We start from the raw sequence: 22,920 nt of genomic DNA on the forward strand, positions 1-22,920 counted from the left end.
ATAACAGCAATAACAGTCACGAAACCGGTGCTCCGCGCACATTGAAACGGTCGGCCGTTGCAGCGGTTTCAATTTGAATTGGCGGCTTTGTGGTTGCGAATTCAGAAACAAGGTGGTGCACCAGTCGGCTGTTCGTAAAAAGTTGCGTACATTTTTGCTCAACGGATGTTTGATGCGGAACTTGTTAATAGTATTTTTAAATAACACATTGTAAGCGAACTGTGTGGGCTCTTTGAGTCACGGAATGAATGTTTTGTATTCTATACCAAAAGTAACATTTTGCCTGCGCCGTCTGGTGGGCTTGATGGTCGAAAACAGCGCTTTAGGTTGGTCAAGGTTGGTCACGTGGGGCGTCGATTTTTACGCCGCCTATAGGGAAGACAGGGAACGTCCAAGCTTGCGAGCCCTGCTACTACGGGCGAAAACCACTAACGAGGGGAGCGCCGAGTGGCGGCGCCACCCATTGAGCTGCCATAAGCTGCCACAGAAGAATAGAAAATATAAAAAGGAAAGTCGCTTGTTCTCGCTATTACAATATCTGAATGATCTGAATAGTGTTAAAAGTCTGCTCAATCATTTGTTTCCCCATGCATGACAAAAAGTTGGTACAGGCATAGAGTTTCTTACGATACAACTAGAGGGGAAACTGGCGCTGCGATCGTACGCCTCAATGGGCGTGATGGGTAGTTGTGGATTCGGATTGGCGCTTGATGGCTCGTGGAACTTACTGTGGATTTTAGGCAGTTTCGTTTTCGTTTTGGATTTGCATGAACGCATTTGCCTAGGCGGGGTGTTGGGTGGAGTGATCAAAAATACGTTTCTTCTTAAACTGCATGCCTCGCGTGCACTGACGCCGCCCTGAGTGGAATGTTTTACAACCTGAGTTGCGAATTGGGTGGGTTATCAATGCTTTGCCGCACAGCGAGCATGAAAACACAAATGACGGCGCTCTGCGCGGCGAAGTTGTCTGCTAATTAGGAGTTGCGGCGCTGCTCATTCGGCAGAGCAATGTATTGTAAAAGCTGACGCCGGTTGCGAATCGCTTGGAACAGCCACACCTTTCGTGCGAACGCCGGCTCCTACGGCGTAGAACAGCAGTACCGGCGGCTGATAGGAACGCAGCTTGATGGATGTCACTAATTCACGCAAGAATAACTTCTCCAAAGGTCATCTGTTTCTTTTTTCTTATGAGCACAAAACTTCTCTTACTATTACAAACCACCAGCGCCGAAACTTTTACAAGTAGTTTTTACAGAAGTCCGCGTCCTGCTGTAGTTGGCGGAAAATGGCAAACCTGCTCCACAAACCTTCTCGACTCCGCGTCTGCTTTTTATTTAAACGCGGCGTTTTATTTCGCACAAAACCATTTTTTCGTCACTAACGTTTTTGTTCGCCATGTAATTTGTAAACGGAGAACCGGGCAATAAGAGCTTTTTTGTCAGAAAACACAATTTGCGCAGCCATAAGGCCGTTTTGATCCTACGCAATCCGGTTCCAAAACTACCCATCATTCCCATTGAAGCGTAAGCGCCGCTGCCATGTTCGCGTTGACACTAGCGCCAGTTTCCCCTCTAGTTATTTGTATGAAACTCTATGGGTACAGGTACCGGTGCAGGAATCTGATAGGGGTAAAGCGAGCTCCGAGACCGTACGAATCGTGGGCGCTGACATGATACAATTTCCATGGTTGCCAGATCAATTGTATTCAGTCTTCTAAAAAGTTGTTCCGTAATTATTTAACTTAAAGAAAAAATTGAAGCAAAATAGTTACAAATAATTGCTTCAGTACTTAAAACTAGCTTTATAAAAAACTTTTAGTGTAATTAAGCTCTTATTAGCGGTGAAAGAGTAACTATGTAGTTCAGTTTTGGTTTCGATTTTCTTTAAGTGTGCTATGAAGTGGCGAGGCCCTTGCGCCTGACTTGCGTAGTGTGTGTGTGCAGCCTTCAGCTCAGATCTGCGTGCGTGCAAAACGAGTACAACTGGTACAACTCGGATGCACGCGCTGAGCAAGTGCGTCCCCGGGCGCTTGCGAGGCTGTCATTCTTTTTTCACGTTAAGCACCCTATCTATTGCCCCTGAACTGACGCCGGAACAGCGATTCTGATCTGACCTTGACTACCGCAAGTTCACTACAGGCTACGGAGTGGCAGCCAGCGATCGTTCCCGTTGGAAGAGAAATAAAAGGAGCTTTTATAATCGTTCGGTTCCAGTTGTTTTATTCATGCAACTTGTTAAAGCTCTTCGTGCTTCGAACTTTCGCGCAAACGTTCGTGAAGGTAGAACGAAAAAATAGGTAACGAAATGCGGTTTCTTTTTTAATCAGTCAATGTTCTCTCCTCGCGCGCTCTGTGAGGTAAATTACTGCCATTCAATACTGCGCATTCAGTCCCGCAAGCTTTCTCTTTGAAGTGGTGGAAAGCAGCTAGAACTTGACGAATACAGACAGAAAGGAAAACGGGACATGCCGCGGACTATATTTCGCTACTCCCTTGCATGCGATCGACGGCGCTCTTTCGTTCCTGTGCTTCAAAGCGCCGCGACTCACCGGAAATATCAGCGTTGGCCCATGCGATGTCTTTTTTGCGTGTGTCAATATAGGTTTTACATTGAGCTAAAGCCACAGTCAGTTCACTACACTTCGTTTGAAAAGCATTGAGCGACTCGCAAAATGTTACAGAACGGCAAATAAAGCGGCACAGCACAAAAATGCACGGAGATCATACGGATATTCATTTTCTGTGCACCCAGTACGGATCAGCTGACTCCTTGGCGTCCTCGCGCATGCGATCAGTCGCATTCGAGCTTGCGCGCAAGTGTTGCGTGAGCGTTGCCACATCTTGCTCAAATAGTCTCAGTACATACAAGTCGCACGTACGCTAAACCGAAAACACGTCGGTTACCTACCCACAGGAGATAAACTACGCAATGCTGTCGACGCCGCCCACCAAAATCCGCCTGGCCAGCGGTCCGCCATGTTACAATTTCTCCCGGCATGCTTCGCTAGCCGGACGCGGAAACACTGCAGTAGCACGTTGCCAGATTACAACCCATCGCTTTCGCCGTTTTTAGCAAGCAAAAGCTCATCTGGCAACATTCAAATCGTTGTATCATGTCTGCCACCGTGTGTCGTACGGCATAGAGTTTCATACTAATGAAACTAGAGGGGACACTGGCGCTGCAATCGTTCAACCCCCATGGAGCTGATTGTGTGACGTAGACTCGTGATTTTCGAACTTGGCTTAACTTGAGGCTTGACGATTGTTATATGTACTAGGCTTCGTACTTTTCCGCCCCGTCAGTTTCGGTTTCGGCGTCGAAAGCGTCGGTGGGTCATTCCGGGGCAGAATTGCTGTTGGCGTTCGATTCCAGCGGCTGCAGTGCGCAAATACTGCACGGCTGGAATGAATGGATACGGGAAGCACTCCACGCCGGGTAGTGCGTTCCATCCTAGCCACGTTCGTGACTACGCTTGCGATTATAACACGAGCACGGTAGCGCCGAAGACAAATAAAAATCCTTTATCAGCAGTAAGTATGTGTGCACAGCCGGTGATTTTTTTTTTAATGTTGCGGGAGCGTCCACCAGCGGGTGGGTCGGCACCCTATCGTGGGAGAAAGCGGCGAAACAAGTGAGGGTAGGCCGCTTGCATAGGACGATTCCGCCAGTGCAACCGTCGTCTGCTAGGCTGTTCCCGCAAGCACAACACAGCCGACACAGTCCCTTTCCGTTGCTGATCAGCTGCGTGTATTCACCTGTGTAACCAAGGCTCACGCGCAGTCGCTGTGACCGCCCGCAACCATGGACGCATATGGGGTGTTTGAAGCTGAAGGTAAAAACAATGTAATGAAATGAATACTCTGTATATGCAGTGCAATATCAGACAGGGAAAGAAAATGTACCTCTGCAACGGTAGAATGGCTTTACCTATTGCAACAGAACGTGGCCAAATGATTGCCTGGGGCCTACCAGTACTTTTGGGGCATAAACTATGGCTTACATAGCTATGTACTGGTGAAGCCATATGAGGCGATCACCGGCATGCATGCTTGCTATTCAATGAAGTCGCTGTGAGTCTACATTGGTCATAGTGTTCCCCATCCAGTGGCAGGTGTTGCTGTAGCAACTGTTTGCGTTAGTGGAACCCTGACTCAGCGCCTGGAGACAGGCATATTGAGCACAGAGAAAAAGTTGGCGACTGCACTAGGCGAGTACTGTGTGAATTTATTGTGCCAACAGCAAAGTGCAGAGTTCCGTTTCACTCATTTATAAAAAAGCCCTCACCACAGTCATACTCTGTAACACTAATAAAAAAAGCACAGCATTGCTTAATACATCAAAAACAAGAGTGCAAGCTTACCTTGAGGAAGTTGTTTTGAACTTTTGAAGGCTGGTAAACAGCAAACATGCAAACTATGCAGCGAAAATGAGTGAAGGCATAAGCATGTCGCATCAATCTATTTATTGTCCCATCCAAGAGCCAGCATTGCTTAATACAACAAAAGCAAGAGTGCAAGCTTACCTTGAGGAAGTTGTTTTAAAATTTTGAAGGCTGGTAAACAGCAAACATGCAAACTATGCAGTGAAAATGAGTGAAGGCATAAGCATGTCGCATCAATGTATTTATTGTCCCATCTAAGAGCCACTGTGAACATACCAGGATTTAGTTTGTAGCTGCCTACCAGCATTGCCATTTTCGCAACCAGCATACTGATGTACGCAGGCTGCTTTATGCAGGAATCAACAAAATGGTTACTGTAAGTGGCGAACAAATGCGACGTTAGGTTACGGTAAAAAGATTGCATGAAAGGAACCCTAGAAAAGCTTATAGCTGTAGAGCAGAAGTGTTTCGATCAGCATCTGCCAGCACAGTAGAAGCAGGGCAACAATATCTGATCAACGAACAAAACAAGGGTCTTAAAACAGCGTACACTCGGCATGACAATATACAGCCACAGTGAACAGCAGTGGGTGGATACAATCTGCAACTTGATAACAGCCAGAAGTAGGTGAAGCAGCCTTCTACCCCACTGATCAGAACCTTTTGAGCCATACTGACAGTGCAAGTTGGGAAAGGGCAGCTTAACATTTTTCAATCCATTGTTTGGGCAGACATCAATGGTGCATAAACAAAACACTGCAGCCACAACGTACAATGTAAGTTTTAACTGACATTCACGTGGTGAAAGCTGATCCCCTACGTCACACCTTCATGAATATGTTGCTGGAGGAGGTGGCGGCGCCACAAAAAGTTTGTGAAAGGTGCACAATAGAACCTGGCTTCAATAGAGATTTACATGGGCAGTGAGGACGCGCCAGCTCTCTCACAGTCATTGGCGCCACACACAGTCCTCCTCAGCAGGGTCCCTCAAGTGAATACCCCTTTGGAACACAGTGGGCTAAAATACCACGCAGAATACTTCCACTTCATTCTTTCAGTTCAATAAGCACGTACACAAGTCTTCAAATGGCTGCTCATAGTAGTTAAATGAAGTTGGTTTCATGCTGTGCCAAGGCTATCGCAAATGAAGCCACTGCTATAAGTCACATTTATGCATACAATGGATGGTTTCGAACAACTAATTTTCTTGCACCCGAGAAAAATCGTTTGAATCTTGAGTGCCTAACAAGCAAGATTCAAAGAACATCTTCCATGCACTACAAGGCACTTTCCTCACCACTTGTTTTTCTCTTTATTGTGCAGCTGAATGTACAGGATTGTTTTTACTATTTACATATCGTAGGCTGCAATCAACCTCTCCCCAAGCCCTTTTGCCTTTTCAACGGTGGCCCTTGCTAGAATTTTTGTGTTTTTGGCAGCTTGGTGGCATGCCTGCCTTGTCTTGCGCTGCTGATGATCCATCCAATGATCCTGACTTGGAAACTGGTTGCATGCCTGGTGCAGCTTCTTGTGTTGCCTGCTGTCTGCTCCTTGCACTGCTGACACAGCTGGGACCTGTATCGAAATGGATGGCATCATTGAAGGTTTTGCAAGACTTTTGTACAGATATTAAGAGCACAAGTATGTACTCTTAAAATCCAGCACACTAGCATGCTTATTTACAAAAGGGTTCCAGCAACATAACATATTTAATGACTCTGGCTTTCTCATAAAAACACAGTTACGATCAGCTGCGCGCTGCCGTGTTGACACTGAAGTCATTACTTAAACCAAAGAGAAGGCACATAAAATGAACTCACAGGACGCCAACAATGTTTTCAGAGGTTGTGCTTTAACAAGACATGACTTTAGCAGTTGGATTATTCAAGACTGAACAACCACACAAAATGAGTAAATGTTTTGAACTTAATGTGGAACAGCTACGGAACAACGAATGCATGAACACAGCTTGTGTATTATGAAAATGGTACCGCAGAGGCACTATTTAGTTGCTATTTAGGCAAGCACCGTCTGATCAGCAACATTTACGCTGTTTGACACCTTCGCACGTAATTTCAAACTGTTCCTGCGCTTCGGCACGCTTGTATAGAGGCACTGGAAAAAATAGAGAGCCTTCAATTTCACACGCGTACCTGGTTATATCTGGGCGTGAGACCTCGGTTAGACAGGTGATGACTGGTACTTGTGGGCGTGTAATGTACACACACGGTGCTTAGATATATCAGTGCGCGTTATTGGTCATCTAATAGAAACATTCTACACGGGAATTTTCACAAAATTAGGAACTCCCGTAAAATGCAGCCCACTGCTCCAGAACGCCCTGCATGCCTGCCGCTCTTAGCAAGACGAGGCCGTTTTCTGGAAGGTTAACACGAATGAAGTACGAGAATTTTTTCGCTGTGTGGCCTGATAAGATACCCTGTTTCCTACGTTTGTCGCTCTCAACATATAAAATTAACATTTGCTCACAGAAACAGCTCTACAGTGCGTCAAGACATCAAGAATACACGAATAGTACAACAAAGAAAGAACCCGATTAACCATCCGGTCAGTAAAACATCGTCTGCGTGTTAGCGACGAACAGAGGTGATATGGTCGAGTTGGCCGTTATGGCTTGTTTAAGGCACCAAAGCAAACGATCAGCTGTTACTCAGCGTCCTTTCACGATTTTGTCAGCATGCCGACCGCACGTCGGGTAAGGCGACAACAGTTACACTTATGAGTGGAAATGAACAACAACCGTGTATACTTACTTGGGGTTATATGACGCGTCGCTCCGCTACTCGTAGTCTTCCAGAACGAAATTTAACGCTGTACAGTGGCCCTTCAGCAGACACATGCCACCGCCGACTCGCAAGCAAAAAAAAAAAAAAAACGAAAAAAAATACGCTTCGCCGCCGAATCACCGGCTCCGCTAAACTCAGCCGCGTATGCCGTTCACAAATCACTTCCCCTCTTATAAAAGAGTACTTCTAAACCTTAATTAAAACTTAACGTATAGTACAAGTTGTTTATGCGACTAATAATTTATACTGTAATAAACATTAGTTGTAGCTTTTCAACTTAAAAACAGATATTTCGAGTCAAGTCAAGATGTTGGCATAGTCAAGCCAAGTTCGAAAATCACACGTCTATCTGGCATGGCCGCCCTCATGGGGGTTGAAGCAGACGATCAACGGCTCGCATAGACACTAGCGCCAGTGTCCCCTCTAGTGTATATTAGTATGAAACTCTATGTCGTACGGTTCCAATTATAGTGAACTAGAATGATCTAGTGGCGCGAACGGCGAGGAAGGGGTGTGCTCTTCTGTGTAGAAAACACCAGGTGGCGCTGCTGCGCTCTCTTCGAAAGGCGCCGCCGTGGCACTCGCTGTACTTCAGGCGATCTGCAGTTGTTGTGGCTGTCGTTGTTCCGATGTTGGGTAGTAATTACCTTTACAAAAAAAAAGCTACTCGCGTCTGGCATCCCCGTACCTTGCTAGGAACGTTTTATTGCAAATCTGCCCGTTTGAGCGGTAGGGAAATGGCTATAAATCGTGTTGTTTGGTGTCGTCTGCTACCTGCGCTGATGATCGATACGAGCGTACGCGTTCGATGTGCTGCCGGCGGACAACTGGTATGTTTAATTCTTTACGAATGGATTTACTTTTTTTGTATTTACTGTAATAAAGTCCCGGCATGAACCTACTCGTGAATTTGCCTCTACAGAAGCAAATTATACCCAGTATTCACGCGTCCAGTAGCACCCGGCTGATTTTTTCAGCAGCAAAGTTTGCAATGAACAAATTACCTTTAGAGGAAGCTTTCCCCAGGCACTTAGGGCTGAATGCGGCGTTAGCACGTGCAATACATCACTAAACGCCGTAGCCGTCATGGCCCCTTTGCAGGCCGAACTGCTGTCAGCTTCTTGCAGCACACTGTTTGCAACAGCTGGGGAATCTATTTCACCAAGAACGTTTTGATCGCCGGCAAAATTTTGCCGGCACCAGAGCTTTGAAGGAAGCTTGACTTCTTGAAGATGGCTAATTCTGAAAGCATCCCATTCCACAGAACTTGCGCCTTCATTTGATGAGCCCTGCGGAGAGAGTCTCGGTGGCTGGCGCACCTCATCTTTTTCGGCTCTTCGGCTTTGTCGCTTCTTGCTGACTACCGAAACTGGAACTCTTTTTTTTTTTTTGCCCGCCTTTTTCTTTGCGGCTTCCGCCTGCATGCTCCGTACAGAATTCGACGCACAGTAGGCAGGATGGTAGGTACAGCACCTGGAGCCAGTGACAGCTTCCCGCGTGCAAGTCGCACTTCACAGCCGTTTATTACGTGGATTTAATCCCGCAATATATATGCACTCGGGCCCAAAGTGGCGCTCACCGACGGCTAAAGATATGGTCAAGAGTTTGTCCAGTCTTCCCCAATTTTGTTCCCACTTTTTGCGCAGTTCATCGTCCATTGGAGCGGCGAACAAAGACGCCTTGGGAGCACCTGGGTAACCACTGGGACAACCCGGAGCAAAGGAATAGGTGTCCGTCCTTCGTTTTGACATCGCGGTTACCCGGCGCCTGTCCAACCTCTATTCGACAGCACTCGCAATAACTATTTTTCTGACGATTAGATACCCCTTGCTTCTGTAGGGGAACATCACGGAAACGTAAAACACGCAGAAAATGAAAGGCCGGCCTCGACCATAAACAGACGGAGAGTCTGCCCGACCGAGCGCCGCCAACGCATCGCACATCCCCTCGTGTCGTCTGCGCCGCTAGCAGACGACACAGCGCTACTTTGTTTGTAGCCGTTGCCCGATGGCTCAAACGGGTCTGATAAGCAACAAAACGTTCCTAGAAAGGTACAGGGACAACAAAAGTGAGCATCTTTCTTCCGTAAAGGTTAATTACTGTACCACACTAAAAAACGGCAGCGGTAATAGCTGGCGAGCCCCCAAGCATGCGGCCCGTTCAACCACGGTACCGTTTTCGGAGAAGGCGCAGTGGCGCCCCTGGCGGCGGTAGACGCGCTTTGCTTCAGCCGAACGCGGCAGAGCGCTCCCGTTCGCGCCACTGGATCAAGACATTCTAGTTCACTGTAGCTCTATGGTTCCAATGCATTGGCTCAGCGGCGCGCTTTCCCTCTAGAGTCAGTATATTATCTCTATGTCCTATCACTTCGAAACCGAAACCTTGATGATGATCGTCAATAAAGTTGTACAAACAGTGTAAAATCCCGTTCACAGAGTTAATAATATTCAGAGTTCTTTATTACACATGTTTTTGCACTAATATCTAAAAACTTCTACGCTTTACCCTTGGTACAATCGGATACGATGCTCAAGTTTCAATCCAATCCAAATACAAACATGCGCCAACTCTAGCCGCCCCAACTCAAGTTTCGCGCTGTTTCGTGCTCTAACTAGTGCTGTTACCGCTTGTCATTGACTGAATTGACTTAAATGTGGCCACAGGGAGAGCACCGACCATAACGCGCAGTCGCATGAGTTGCGGACTACACTTACTCCGTTGGCGGCAACCCCGCAAAGTACGGTCTCATCCAACGTTCATGATTAGCGCGCAAACGTGTTCGCTGGTCGGCACAGCGCAACTTACGACCCGTGTTTAGGCGTCGACCGGTGCAAACATGCGTAGCAAGTGTGAAACGTTGCTGGTGCGCCACTTGCCGAGCGCCCTGAGTGACGCCGAGAAAGTCGACCTCCTGAAGTACTTCGGCGCCGACACAGTACGATGCATGCGCACGGCCGGCAAGCTGAGGAACGCCGCGTTTGCGACCTTCCCGACAGTGGACTCCGCGGAGTCCGCTCTCTCGCGCCTGCACCAGGCCGAACTCCTTGGCAGTCGCCTGGTCGTCGAATACGCCTCGGAGAAACAGCTGGACCGGCATTTCCCCAACAAGGCCGAACAGTTCCCCCGGGCGAGCGCGGACGACGCCGAAGCCTGTAAGCCGGCGGCAGCGCCCAAGGACGAGTACAAGTCCAAGATGGAGTCGTTCGCCATCAAGCTGCACGCCCTGTCGTCGGACTTGGGCCTCGACTACGTCATGAACCCGATGCTGACGTACGCCTACCCTCCGCCGTCGCCGTCCGTCGTGGCCAACATCGCCACCATGCTCCTCTCGGTCCCCAAGTTCTACAATCAAGTCTTGCACCTAATGAACAAGATGAATCTCCCCGCGCCCTTCGGACCTTTACTGCCGCAGCCTCCCATGATGCAACACGCCATGGGTCTTCTAAGCGGTGGCGAAGCACCTCCCAACGCCGCTGCAACTGAAACAGCGGTCGCCGACCACGAATCGAGTCCGGAAGAATCCGAGATGGAGAGTGACGAAGAGGATCACGTGACCGTAAAGTTTCCCAGCGTAGTCCCGCAGAAGCGCAAGTCAAAGACGACGATCCGGAGGCCCAAGCTTCAAAAGCTGCTTCCGCCGCCTCCAGCGCAAGAGCACGCTCCCAAGGTGTCGGACGTGTTTGAGCCAGTAGTCGAAGAGAAGCCGAAGCCGATTGCCATCAACATACGCCATGAAATGGTCGACACGATGGAAGCCGAACCGACAGCAGGGGTGCAGGAAGGTGGCTTCGGAGTGCTGGAAGCCAAGCCGAAGCCGACAGAAGCCACAGAGGCGGAGTCTAGGGAAGAGGACACATACGACTGGAGCGGCACACAGTTCCTCCAGAGGGAGGAGGTGAGGTCGGGACGAATATCCAGCGACGAGATGGATCGGGCGTCGGTGTTCAGGAACTACCAGGCAGGAGAGGTGGCTTCGAGGCTTTACATCAAGAACGTGGCCAAGGCAGCCACTGTTGAGGACCTGTTCCAGATCTACGGAGGGTACATCGATGCCGGCTCTGAGCAGCAGCGCAACGCTTTTGACATACGACTCATGAAAGAGGGCCGCATGAAAGGACAGGCGTTCTTGACTCTTGCGAGCGAGTCTCAGGCTGACAGGGCTCGTAGAGACACCAATGGCTACCTGCTGAAAGGGAAGCCCCTTGTGGTTCAGTTTGCGAGGTCAGCCAAGGCCAAGAAAGCACCGCCTGCGAGTTGAAGTTTGGACATCTCCTCATGACCCTTGAATATTGCGCAACAATGCATCTTGTTCACGTGTGCAACCATGGTACTGCAGGATTTGAATTGCTGGCATGTGTGGCGTGTTCCAACTGTGACTAGTTTTTCCGTGTGGTTCAATTCTGTTTTTTTTTTTTTTTCTTTCTTTGACCTTCGGACCATTGTTCGGTTCTTTTTATTTTCCCTTATGCAGGCGTAATTTCACGAGAAATTCAGATTCTTGGCGAGCGTGAAATTATTTGTAAATACAAGTTTCAGTGGAGCAATTTTCGATGAGAAGGTTTTCTTACAACGTGAAGTACAAATTAATAAAACTACTCAGCTAGATGAGTATCAATAAAATGCGCAAAGAAGCCTGCATGTTGGATTGGCAAAGAGGGTTACAACACTGGCAGGTGCCATAAATTTTCACTCATAAAATTTTTTGCAAGAGGAAACCTTAGCAAGGCTTGAAGCAGCACCTGAATGCCACCTTCAAATTGGGCAAGCAATTTTAGTTGTTGCTTTTTATGAAAGTGGTTTTTGCGATTGTTTACCAATCTTAAATGACTCGAGTTTATACCATCGTACAGAGCTGGTAGCACTAAACAGGTTGACCCTAATTTTTAGATTTAAAATTTAAACTGGTGCACAGCTGGTGCACTTTAGTGCAGGTTGGTGCAGGAGTTGTTCAGTGCTAAATTGAATTCATTGATAACTATGGGCCTGCCTAGTGCAGATTTGTACTAAGTGCAAGCCTTATACCCGTGCTACACGAGCGTTTCAAAGGCCTTCGAGTCGAATGTCATTTGGCTCAAATGACACCTTTGAGCTGCTACACGACGTTTTTCAAAGGCATTTGGTTCAAATGGAATTTGAGTCAAAGGAGCACGACAACTGACCTTTAAGGGTCTCAAAGGCCTTTGAAACACGAACGGTCGTACCCTCGGGCTCAGTTTCTGCAAGCCGCAATAACAAAAACAATTATTTACGAGTAAAACTTTGTTTGAAGTGCAAGATCTTCATAATTTTTCACTTGTTTTCGTTCTCTATCACTCGCTCTACGATTACGAGGTAACTTGGTACTCTCAACACTGGCGATGCGAAAAAAGAAACTGGCTGCCTTGTGCATGTTTTGTGCGCGATTGTAGATCGCGATCAGTTTGATCACTAATAATTGCTTTTTTACCCATTTTAACTCTAAACTTAAATTTTCGCCAAGAACGAAACATGGCAGTAGTGGCGACGCTGAAACATGGCGGGCGAACGCGGACACTTTCAACTGCCTTTGAGAATGGTCGTATAGGTCGACAGAACTTCTTTCAGTTAGAATGACATTTGAGATTTCGAAGGTCATTCGACTAAAATGTCCTTCCAAACGCTCGTGTAGCACAGGTATTAATTGGTTCATTGGCATCGCTAAGCAGGCCCAAATACATTTGGCTTGTTTCTTTACATTTGGGAGTTCAGTGCGTGCACTCAGATTTCTTGTCGCCAAACCTTTGAATGCTTGCATGCCAATACAAGCTTGAAGTGTTAATTTTTGCCCAAGTCTGTTAGAATATACAGGGTGTTGCAACGATAACTGGAACACTTTAAAAAATTTTCCTGAGCGATCCGCCGCTCTGTTCACGCTCAAACTTCACACAAAGGTCGCATTTTGTGGTCTATTTTGTTTGACACCGGGAACAACAACGGTACTTACCTGTTTATTCTGAAAATAAATAAAAACGATTTTCGCCTATGGGAAAATGGCGGCGATTTGGACGTGCGAGCCCGAAAACCGGGTTTTCTGATCGTCTGTTAGCTCATTTCTAGGTGCATTTTCTGATCGTCTGCTGCACCATTTGGCTCAGTACGTGAATCCCAAACGTGCGTTTCACTCTGCAGGTGGTTCCGTCGTTCCGACATCAACTTGCGCTGGCTCGCACGTTCAAATCAGCGGCCATTTTCCCATAGGCGAAAATCGTTTTTATTTATTTTCAGAATAAACAGGTAAGTACCATTGTTGTTCCCGGTGTCAAACAAAATAGACCACAAAATGCGACCTTTGTGTGAAGTTTGAGCGTGAACAGAGCGGCGGATCGCTCAGGAAAAATTTTTAAAGTGTTCCAGTTATCGTTGCAACACCCTGTATTGGGAATTTTAAGGACATGATAAAATCGGCACCCGAGGCTAGCCCTGCAGTCCAGGTAGAACCGTGAAATGTGGTTGCAAGTGTGCTGAAAGTTTGCCAGTTTGTGAAAAAAACTGGGATGATCAAATTTTAGGGTTTTACAATACATGAGGAGAAAAACGGGACACTAAAGTATAAAATTAAGTGGTTGCAATGCTAAGAATGCAAATACACTGGCCTCTCCTCATTAAGCTGAACTCAAGGGGACCGCAGAAATGCATTCGACGAATCGTGTTAACAGAAGTGCTCAGTGTGTGAGCAAGTTGACAACATGTTCTCCGTTATGGTGATTTATGATACAAAGAGCGAAGGGCATACCACAAACGATCACCAATCGTGCCATTTTCAGCCTGTGTAGTGTACATGCTTTGTACTTGGCTTTTTTTTTTTTTTTCGGTCTTTCAAGGAGCACTGGTCTTGTGTGCTAATTAAACTTGTGCAAATATCAAATTCAAGATTGTGAACTGAATGTGAATAGTGAAACCTTAGTGCGAGTCGGATATTTTTTTAATGTGAATAACTTTGCTTTAAAGGAGAATTACAGAGCAGAATTACAGACGAAAGATGTTCAATTAGGCCTTGTGGTAAAAAAACACAAAAGAAGAAAATGCACGCTGACCTTCTCATTGCTGTGTCTTTTTGTTTATTTCCCACCTTTTGTAAATAAACTTTTTTTTTGACGTTTTTGCTGCACCTAACGTGTTTTCCGCAATCACTAAATCGTTACAGGGATTCGCAAAGCTGGTGCAAATCCATTGCCCATAATTACCGTGGTTACATGGACAATATCGTGTGAGCTGCATCGACGCTAGTGCCGCAATATTATTACATGCCCCATATGACGAGTCGAAAAACCCACTATTGCGACCCGCAGATGGCCCCAAAATTCTGCTTGCCCGTAACTAACAAGAAAAACATTACGGGGGACACGTAAGTTGGTTAGGTAATCTGAATGGGAAAGCAATGTGGCAGCGGCAAGCAGGTATGTGGGAGTGCTGGGTGGTTGCACTGCTGTTGCAGCGGAACAGAAATTGGTGAACTCGTGAGCTTCTTAATAAAACCCCCTCCTGTCTGGTTTTAGAGAACGATGGAAAGCTCGGTGAGCTACGAGCCAGGTACCCTACCCCAGACAAAAGCCTCAGGGATGTAGAAGCCCAACCACTCGGAAAATTGCTAACACATTCCCTAACAAGACACGGCTAGCCATAAACTTCAGTAAACGCGTAAGGCCTTCTATAAGCCTTCCTACTTGGGGTTGCCACCAAATATGACCTTCAGCACTGCTATCCCAGGTGAGAATGTATGTTTCTTTCTAGCTGGATTATTGAACCAGAAATTTCTTCTAGCTAGAAAAGGCACATTTCTAGCTAGAAATAGCAGAATTTCTAGCTAGAAATTCAGTTTCTGGTTCATTTCTAGCTGGATTGAGATTTACTTCTAGCTAGCATTTGTCAGTCCAGCTAGAAGGAAAAAAACCGCAAGCTGGAAGTAATCGTTTCTAGCTAGACAAAGAATTTTTCTAGTTAGAAAGTTGTTGATTCGGGCTAGAATCAAATAATCTAGTCAGAAATGAAGCTGGATATTATGATTTCTTTCTAGAAATGCTCTTTCCATTTTCACGGGGGATGGGAGGCAGCTCTAGGCAGCCCCGGCCCAGAGATCCAGAGGGACCTGACCCTTAGGGCCTGGAGGGCAGCAAAGGAGAGAGGAGCTCTGGACATACGGCCTCACATAATGCTTGAGGTTAACCTTTTGTGGACTGCTGAATAAATGTTTCTCTCCCTCTCGCGAGACACGCTGCCTGCCTGTATACGTGCGGGGTAGCATCGGTTTTCTTTGTGGGTACAACCTTGGCATTACCTGCTTGTTACCTGTGCGCAGGGCCATCTGCCGTTTTTCTTGGAATACTCCTGTTCTCTTAATGCACATGTTAAAATGTCTCCGCTTTTATGCCTCGGTGACGTATGCAGTATGGTGTAATCTGCATTTGAAACAGGGAGGGATGCGTAGCGGTAGAGTGGTTTGGTGGCCTTGGTCACGGAAATTCTACGTAACGCAGTTTCCTATGTCGACCGAAGCTCCCGCGCGGCGGCGCTACGAGCGCGGTGAGGGCGAGACGCGATCTTGCTGTTTGGTTTTGCGATATACCTTTGTTCGCTCGTCGTTAAGGGAAAGCTGTGTGAACGCGTACTACCACCATGCCCATGACGTGCTGCGTGCCTGGTTGCCGCTCTGGTTATCGAAGTTCGAAGGAAAAAGCTTCACTGTTCTCACTACCGAGCGACCGCGAACGGCGCGACATGTGGATACGAGCCATTCCCCGACAGGAGACGGGCGCCTTCAGCTTCGAGTCGAAGAACGTGCGCGTGTGCGAGAAGCATTTCGACCCGGCGGATGTTATTCGAGCCGATGGGTTCATCGTGCACGGCCAAGCTGTGTCTCTCCTGCGCCATAAGGTCAAGCTCCGCGATGGCGCCATGCCCCGAGTATTCCAAGACCTGCCGGCGCGCCTGGCCAAGCCCAAACCACCTAAACCACGGGCGCGCTCACAAAAAGTGAACACACCTGCAAAACGACGTCGGGTGGCGTCGGGAGCTACTGTGAAGTCCAACGCAGAGATCTGCGATGCTGACACAGCCGGAGGCGATGGTAAGCTGCCCTTCGCGTTGCCTGCCTTGTCTCGTGAGAGCCTGTGTGCCGCGTCGCGTCTCTTTCTCGGAATTAACGGACTTATTCGTTTGGAAAGTGTGGCGATAAGGACTTGAAGCGGCACAGAGACGGTGTGCCAGACTTCGTGAGCCAGACTAGAGGGGAAAGTCGCTCCTTCTCAGAGCACCGAACATATAAAGGGCCAGCCTAATTGAAAGCGCTAATCAAGCGGCAACTTCGTTTGTGCCAGGTACGAAGCTTGCGAGATTGCATCAGTCGAGCAGGTTACTGTCATCTGTGCTGGGATCCCGAAATCTGCGGTGGATGCGCGCTATTTGACAAGCCAATCAACTATTTCGAGTTCTGAAAAGCGGAGTATCGCTAGTTTTTCCTGCATGTTTTATCTTCTAACTGCCCCTCTGTGTGGGTGGTAGGCGCTGTGCGGGTGAGCTCTTTCCCGATGTCCTCATTTTAGCTCGCGGTCACGCAAGTCTGTTCTAGCTACGCACGTCCATTGTGCTGCTTTGATTTCCTTAGCGTTTTTTTTTTTTTTCTGCTATCCATGCTCACTGTCCAACTGTAGATTTCTTTTATTACAACATGATCGCCTCTCTATAAAATCACACGTGCAGCACTAAACCAACACGCTCATGAGGGTTTGTGTGCCTAATTGCTCAGCACAGCAGGTCCACCCAGGGCTGTACAGTAGTGCTTGTATCATCTAGGTGGCAAAGCAAAAGGCTACTTAAAAACCGAAAACGCCAGATGTCCGCCCTTCGAAAGCAAAAACTTAGCCGCAACTATCGTAACTAGCCAACACCGCTACATGCCTTCTTTACACATGTGGTATTACTTCTATCTCGAAGCTAAGCTGCCTGACAGCGTGCTGATGTTTTTGCTGGGGGAAAGGACAAGCAGGAGAATGTAGCCCAGGTGAAAATATGTTTTTTTGTAGCTGGATTCTTAAACCATAAATTTCTTCTGGCTAGAAATACTCTAGCTAGAAATAGGCAGACTTTCTAGCTAGAAATTCAATTTCTAGTTCATTTCTAGCTGGATTGAGATTCACTTCCAGCTAGCATTTGTCAATCCAGCTAGAAGAAAAAAAAAAAAACCCGCAAGCTGGAAATAATCGTCCCTAGCTAGGCTAATAATTTTTCTAGTTAGACGCTGTCGATTCCAGCTAGAATCTAATTCCAGCTAGAAGCCGGAAATCATGATTTCTTGCTGGAAATACTCCTTCCATTTTCATGGGGGGGGGGGGGGGGGGGGGAGGGGGGGGGGGGGGGAGTGCGTTGCCGACAGAGAAACAGCCGGCCAGCAAGCATTGCTGAAGGCTGGTGCAGCCTCCCTATGATAGGGGCAGGGAAAGTTTGGCCAGAGTTTTAGGGCCAGAAAAAGCATAGAAGGACTCTGGCACAAGTAACCAGTGCATTCTGCAAGCTGGCCGCAGTTAGTGATTGTTAGTATACCAGCTAATGAATGATTGACAGTCAGCAAGCAGGGCATGATGGGTACGATAGGAAAAGCGTGACAGTAACATTTCATCAATATTCGCGAGTCTTACTCCTTATCAGGCAATGATTAGCTGGCCTTAAAGAGTGGAGGTGAGTGTTTTATCATTGGTTTGCTTGGTTTTTCTCCCAGATCCCAACGGCTTGACGCAGCGCCAAAAGCGGCTGGGGAAGACGGCTGCGCCATCAAAATGCATCTCCACTCGCACGCACGATTCTGTAGAACCTGCAAGAAGGCAGGTGTCTTTAGAAAGAGTGTCTCGGGCAGCATCAGGTATGTTGTCACCTATGTTATCAAGATGCCAAATGTGGCAAGCTGAATTGACAATGTCTGAGGTTTATTTACTGCTGTTTTTGCCCTAGTTCACTTAGTGTAAGAAGCAGACACCCCAACTTGAGCATGATGGACGCAAAAAAGTGAAAGTTTCTGTGTGTTGAGATTTCGATCAGCGCACATGAAAGGGGCCGTGAAAGCAAAATGGAACTTTGTTCAGTTTGGAAAAACCGGCCTTTGCTGACTCACTCAGGTCCATTGGGACCACGAGAGATGTTTCTTTACCGTCAAAAATCCGAGAAACGTTGAAAAACCTTCAAATTTCGGGCTACAGTGGTGTAAAAATTATGCACCCCTCCATGTAACAATGACGATGGTTGAATGCAAAGCTTTCTCGTGAGGGCTGTCATCCAAGTGTGGACTTGAAGTGGCAGACAATTTTGATTTTGACTTTAACTTGCATACAATTTGGACCTTTGATGGCAGCAGCCTTGACTTTGACCCTCTGCCATTTCATTTCGCACAAACCAAGCTTCATGTTCGACCGTTGTCATTGTTAGCTGGATTTTTTTGTTTGAACGTTGTGGATTTTTCTGCCTGATTTTTCTGTCACATTTTGCATGACCATGCACCCCCTTCAAACCCAAACTGCTTTCGCTGTGTCGGAATGGCGTAATAGGATAGACGTTGGCTTCATAACACGAGAAACCCAGTTTCGATTGTGACCACGGCAAGCGTTTTTTTTTTTATCATTGTCAGAGAAGGCCGACCTTTCTGCAATGCATTTTCGACGCGACATGAGCCATCAGTGATGCATAGAAAACTTCACTTTAATATGAGCAGGAGTGATGGAAAATTGCATTGCAGCAAGTATTCAGGCAATATGAGCACGCAAAACTAGAGGCCACATTTCAATCGCCCAGCCATAGAAAAATCGTCAGGTCACCACTGTTTGATATGTTTTCTTTAACAGCATCTCGATTATTTTTTTGATGTCCCGAGGTGGTCGAGATTAATCCGTACCCTCTACCCTCTACTGCAGAGCACCTCATAGCTCATGAGTAGCTTCGACTTGGAAAACCCTCAGAGTTCGAATTTCTTTGATTACACCGTGCCTTAAAGGAGCCATGAAGAGAAAATGCAAGTTGGTTTTATTCGAAAGATTTCGTGTTTTATAGTGCCCCCAGCGCTTGTCCGGATACAAACCCTGCTTTATTCACTGAGAAATTAAACAATTTAGGTTAAAATTTTGATTTTCCCGCTCAATCGTGCGTTTTCGTGGTCCCAAATGACATCACTGAAACCGACCGCTCTGCAGCCTAGAGTACCTTCATTCACGCATCCACCGTACAGGGTAGAGACACGTATACGCTGGCGCCGCCATTTTTGGTTGCTCGCTCGCTGCCGAAGCAAGTCATTGTGTCAAAACCGCGCTAAAATTATCTCCGCAACGCGGTTTACTGAAGAAGTTTGAATCATATTGTCTGTTTCGCGTTGCTAGGTCTCGTGGGAAACGAAAAGAATAACGCGCTGAGCCCGTTGGCCCAATTGCGGCGGCACGGGACCGTTCGAAGGTTGTCTCCACCCTGTACAGCGGTGTTGGTTTGTTCCCGCGTTTCTTTACGTTCCGTGGCCTAGATGGCGCCACCATACCGTGGCAAACGTTTGGTTTGTTTTTGCCCGCATTTAAACCTGGCTTGTTTTTGTTCTGGGAGAAAATATTCGTTCCCTGAAACAGTGCTCGCTCGACAAATGGGGTCACGTAAGACACCGTTGCTTGCGTCAATCGGCCAGTGTCGTCTGAGACAACCCCAAGCCCCGTAGTGCTGTGCAAGCGAAACCAGGCATGCTGTGCGCAGTACGAACAGCAGAACGCATCAGTACTTCTATGTTTACATGTGCTTTCGTAACTTCCACTGTTTGTCCCATCATTCTTATTGCTTTGTAAAGAATGTGCCCTGAATTTAAGCGCAAATCGCTCGTTCGTCTAGTTTGTAAGTTCTACCTAATTTGCGTCTGCTTCTGCCAGCCTCCGCCAATCGCAGAGCTTAGCCCATGTGACGACATAGGTTCTGTTGCGGGAAATGAGCTGGTGGGTGGCATGACCATTCCCGTTTTTCCTAATTATGTAGCTTATTTGAGTGAAGTGTGCGTTAAGAGTGGTGTCACTATGATTCTAATGAGACAATCTTTTGAATGAACCAAACTTGTGTTTTCTCTTCATGGCTCCTTTAAAGAACAACGCAAAGTTGCTGATGCTTGGAACGTTACTCGTTGACATTTCAACTCATTTACCTTCCGTTCTTTGTGCAACCGCTCGGCTAGCACATTTCATACGCCGAGAAATTTAATTTCAACTTTGTAATTTCTCCGGCCTGCTTTTGGCTGCAAACGTGGTGCCGAGCTGTGGCGAACTTGCTTTTTTTCCGCCCCCCCCCCCCCCCCCCCCCTGTTATTTTCAGCCGTGGGCAGACGGCAAGCCGGTCTCCGGGTGTCACCAAAAAAGTTGAACGGCCAAAGAAGTGCACAGACGGTAAGTTCGAAAGTTACCCGCCGCGGTGGCTCAGTGGCTAAGGCGTTGTTGCGCTGCTGAGCACGAGGATGCGGGTTCGATTCCCGGCCGGGGCGGCCGCTTTTCTGATGGAGGCGAAAAGAGAAAACGCCCATGTGTGTACGAGGTTTCGGCGCACGTTAAAGATCCCCAGGTGGTCGAAATTAATCTGGAGCCCACCACCACAGCACGCCTCATCGCCTGCGTTGCGTCGGCACGTTAAACCGCACAATTAATCAAGTTCGAAAGTCGACCTTGATTCAGGCGACCAAGCTTTTGGTGGGGTGAGAGGCTAGGTTACAGTGACAGTGTGTGGGTCCACATGTGTGTTGCAAAGGGTAGGGTGGAAACACTGCCAGATAATAGTTTTGGACTGGCTGTGGCGTAGACATTTACAGGAGGCTCACATCTGACGTTCTGACGTTTAGAGGGGGGGGTGGGGAGAAGGCTCTTAAAACTATTTATTTTCTTAAATTTTTAAGTAAACTCTCTGAAACTTGTCAGTCTTGCTGCTTTTTCCGCACTGATTTCAAATATGGCATTATTTTTTTGAGTAAGCCAATTAGTTGCCAGGATAATTAGGGAAAATTAGCCATTTTTGGAGGAACAATAGACAAAACAGTGTTAGCCATAAAAGTATAATCTTTACATTTTCCAATGCTTTGAACCCTGGTGAGTGCAGTAACAGAATCGGTTTTTTGATGCACCGCTTGGAACTAGTTTTACGCCTCATTAAACTGTGGTGTTTGAAATGGGCATTCGAAATGGTTCCTTGCCACTGGTGCCACCAAGGTTTAATGAGCTGTAAAACTAGTTCCAAGTGGTGCATCAAAAAACCGATTCTGTTACTGCACCCACCAGGGTTCATATAGCACTGGAAAATGTAAAGATTATAGTTTCATGGCTAACACTGTTTTGTCTATTGTTCCTCCAAAAATGGCTAATTTTCTCTAATTATCCTGGCAACTAATTGACTTACTCAAAAAAATAATGCCATATTTGAAATAAGTGGGGGAAAAGCAGCAAGACTGACAAGTTTCACAGAGTTTACTTAAAACTTTAAAAAGTTTTTTTAAGAGCAGTGTCCCCCCTTAAAGGGACCCTGCAACACTCTTTGAACAGTGTTAGTAAACCTGCGCAACGTTTAGATTACACTGCCAGGAATACCTGAGCCAAATATTACACGTGCACGTGAAGCGGTGAGCGCGCAAATCGATGTGAAAGACGCGGAAAAACAAACCGCTCTCTCTTCAGTTGTCCTCATTATGCATGGCCGGAGGGACGTCACATAGGCCATGGCTGCCCGATCGGCTGTCACTGGTCAACTTCGCGGGTAGATTCTCCCATTTCCGTCGTCGTCATCGCTGTGTACGAACCTCTTCTATGCCTGAACCTGTAGGCACAGTTTTGCTGTTTCTTTTGTGTTTTGAGTGCGCGCGGAGTTTGAGTGATGAGCTCAATACTTCCCTTTCAACGGGACCACTCGACTACAAACGTTTATTGCTTCAAAAACGCCCTACCAGCCCGAGCGCGCACTTGCGAGCAGGCACCCATGCCTGCTTTTTTGTGGCACCAGACCGGAAATAGGCCCCTCCGCGTTGCGGAGAAAAGGAGAAAACTACCCGGCATGGGATATATCGAAGGCCGCCGAAGAGAACGCCGCGAGCCACCCCCCTCTCCGGGAGAGAGTGCGCAGCTTTCGTCGCGTTGCCCGCGGTCGAGTTGAGAGGGAACGATTATGCGCGATTTCTCATCGCGCGTAGTTTCGTTAATTGTGAACGGATTTTCATATTTCTTGCGGGAGAAGATTTCTGGGACAATAGACTTTATCCCAAAATACATTACTAGTAGTCGATGGCAAGTGTTACAGGGTCCCTTTAAGGGTGTCTCCCTCCCAGACAAGCGATGGGTACATGCCTGGAACTGGAGCAACACTGAGGTAAACTGTATTTGAATAATGTAACCCTGTTGAATCAATGTCATCGAATCAGAAAGGGGGGATGGGGGGACCAACATAACAGTGTTGTTTTCTGTTTAGCACTCAGAAACATGATTGTACTGACGCGTTAGAATTCGCCGTATGTGTACAACGAAACAATGTGCAGAGGGATTGCGAGACGTTGCTCGATAACCGCTGTAAACACAACAAAGAAGAGGCCAAAAGAAAAAATGTAGGCCAAGTGCTGGGCTGACAGCAAATGTTAATTACGAAATCAGAGTACAGAGGGTCACACACTTGTCTATAACACAGGTTTCGTACTTTAGCCTCATCTTGCCTCGGCCGAAAAGCATTTGAAGAAATCTGTTGCGT

The 22,920-nt window shown here is 47.2% G+C and overlaps 2 protein-coding genes across 5 annotated transcripts in view; both read left to right on the plus strand.

The window, feature by feature from the left end:
• The first annotated feature begins 9,785 nt into the window (after positions 1–9,785).
• LOC144164420 (RNA-binding region-containing protein 3-like) lies at positions 9,786–13,422 on the plus strand. The gene has a single exon (XM_077694952.1). It carries the CDS (start codon positions 10,025–10,027, stop codon positions 11,444–11,446), a length of 1,422 nt encoding a protein of 473 aa, XP_077551078.1. The 5' UTR covers positions 9,786–10,024; the 3' UTR covers positions 11,447–13,422.
• Positions 13,423–15,645: 2,223 nt separating this feature from the next.
• The window catches only part of LOC144164421 (uncharacterized), a 30,503-nt gene continuing 23,228 nt past the window's right edge, over positions 15,646–22,920 (plus strand). For 2 of the 4 annotated variants that reach the window (XM_077694956.1, XM_077694955.1), the window contains exons 1-3: positions 15,646–16,270; positions 17,918–18,058; positions 20,521–20,591. In XM_077694956.1, the coding sequence (XP_077551082.1) occupies positions 15,820–16,270; positions 17,918–18,058; positions 20,521–20,591 (663 nt within the window). In that variant the 5' untranslated portion in view covers positions 15,646–15,819. The remainder of the gene's footprint in view (positions 16,271–17,917; positions 18,059–20,520; positions 20,592–22,920) is intronic. The other 2 variants (XM_077694954.1, XM_077694953.1) reach the window with 1 other exon arrangement.

The sequence above is a fragment of the Haemaphysalis longicornis genome, unplaced genomic scaffold, assembly GCF_048455015.1.
Source record: "Haemaphysalis longicornis isolate Haplotype H1 unplaced genomic scaffold, Haemaphysalis longicornis Haplotype H1 scaffold_13, whole genome shotgun sequence".
Lineage (NCBI taxonomy): Eukaryota > Metazoa > Arthropoda > Arachnida > Ixodida > Ixodidae > Haemaphysalis > Haemaphysalis longicornis.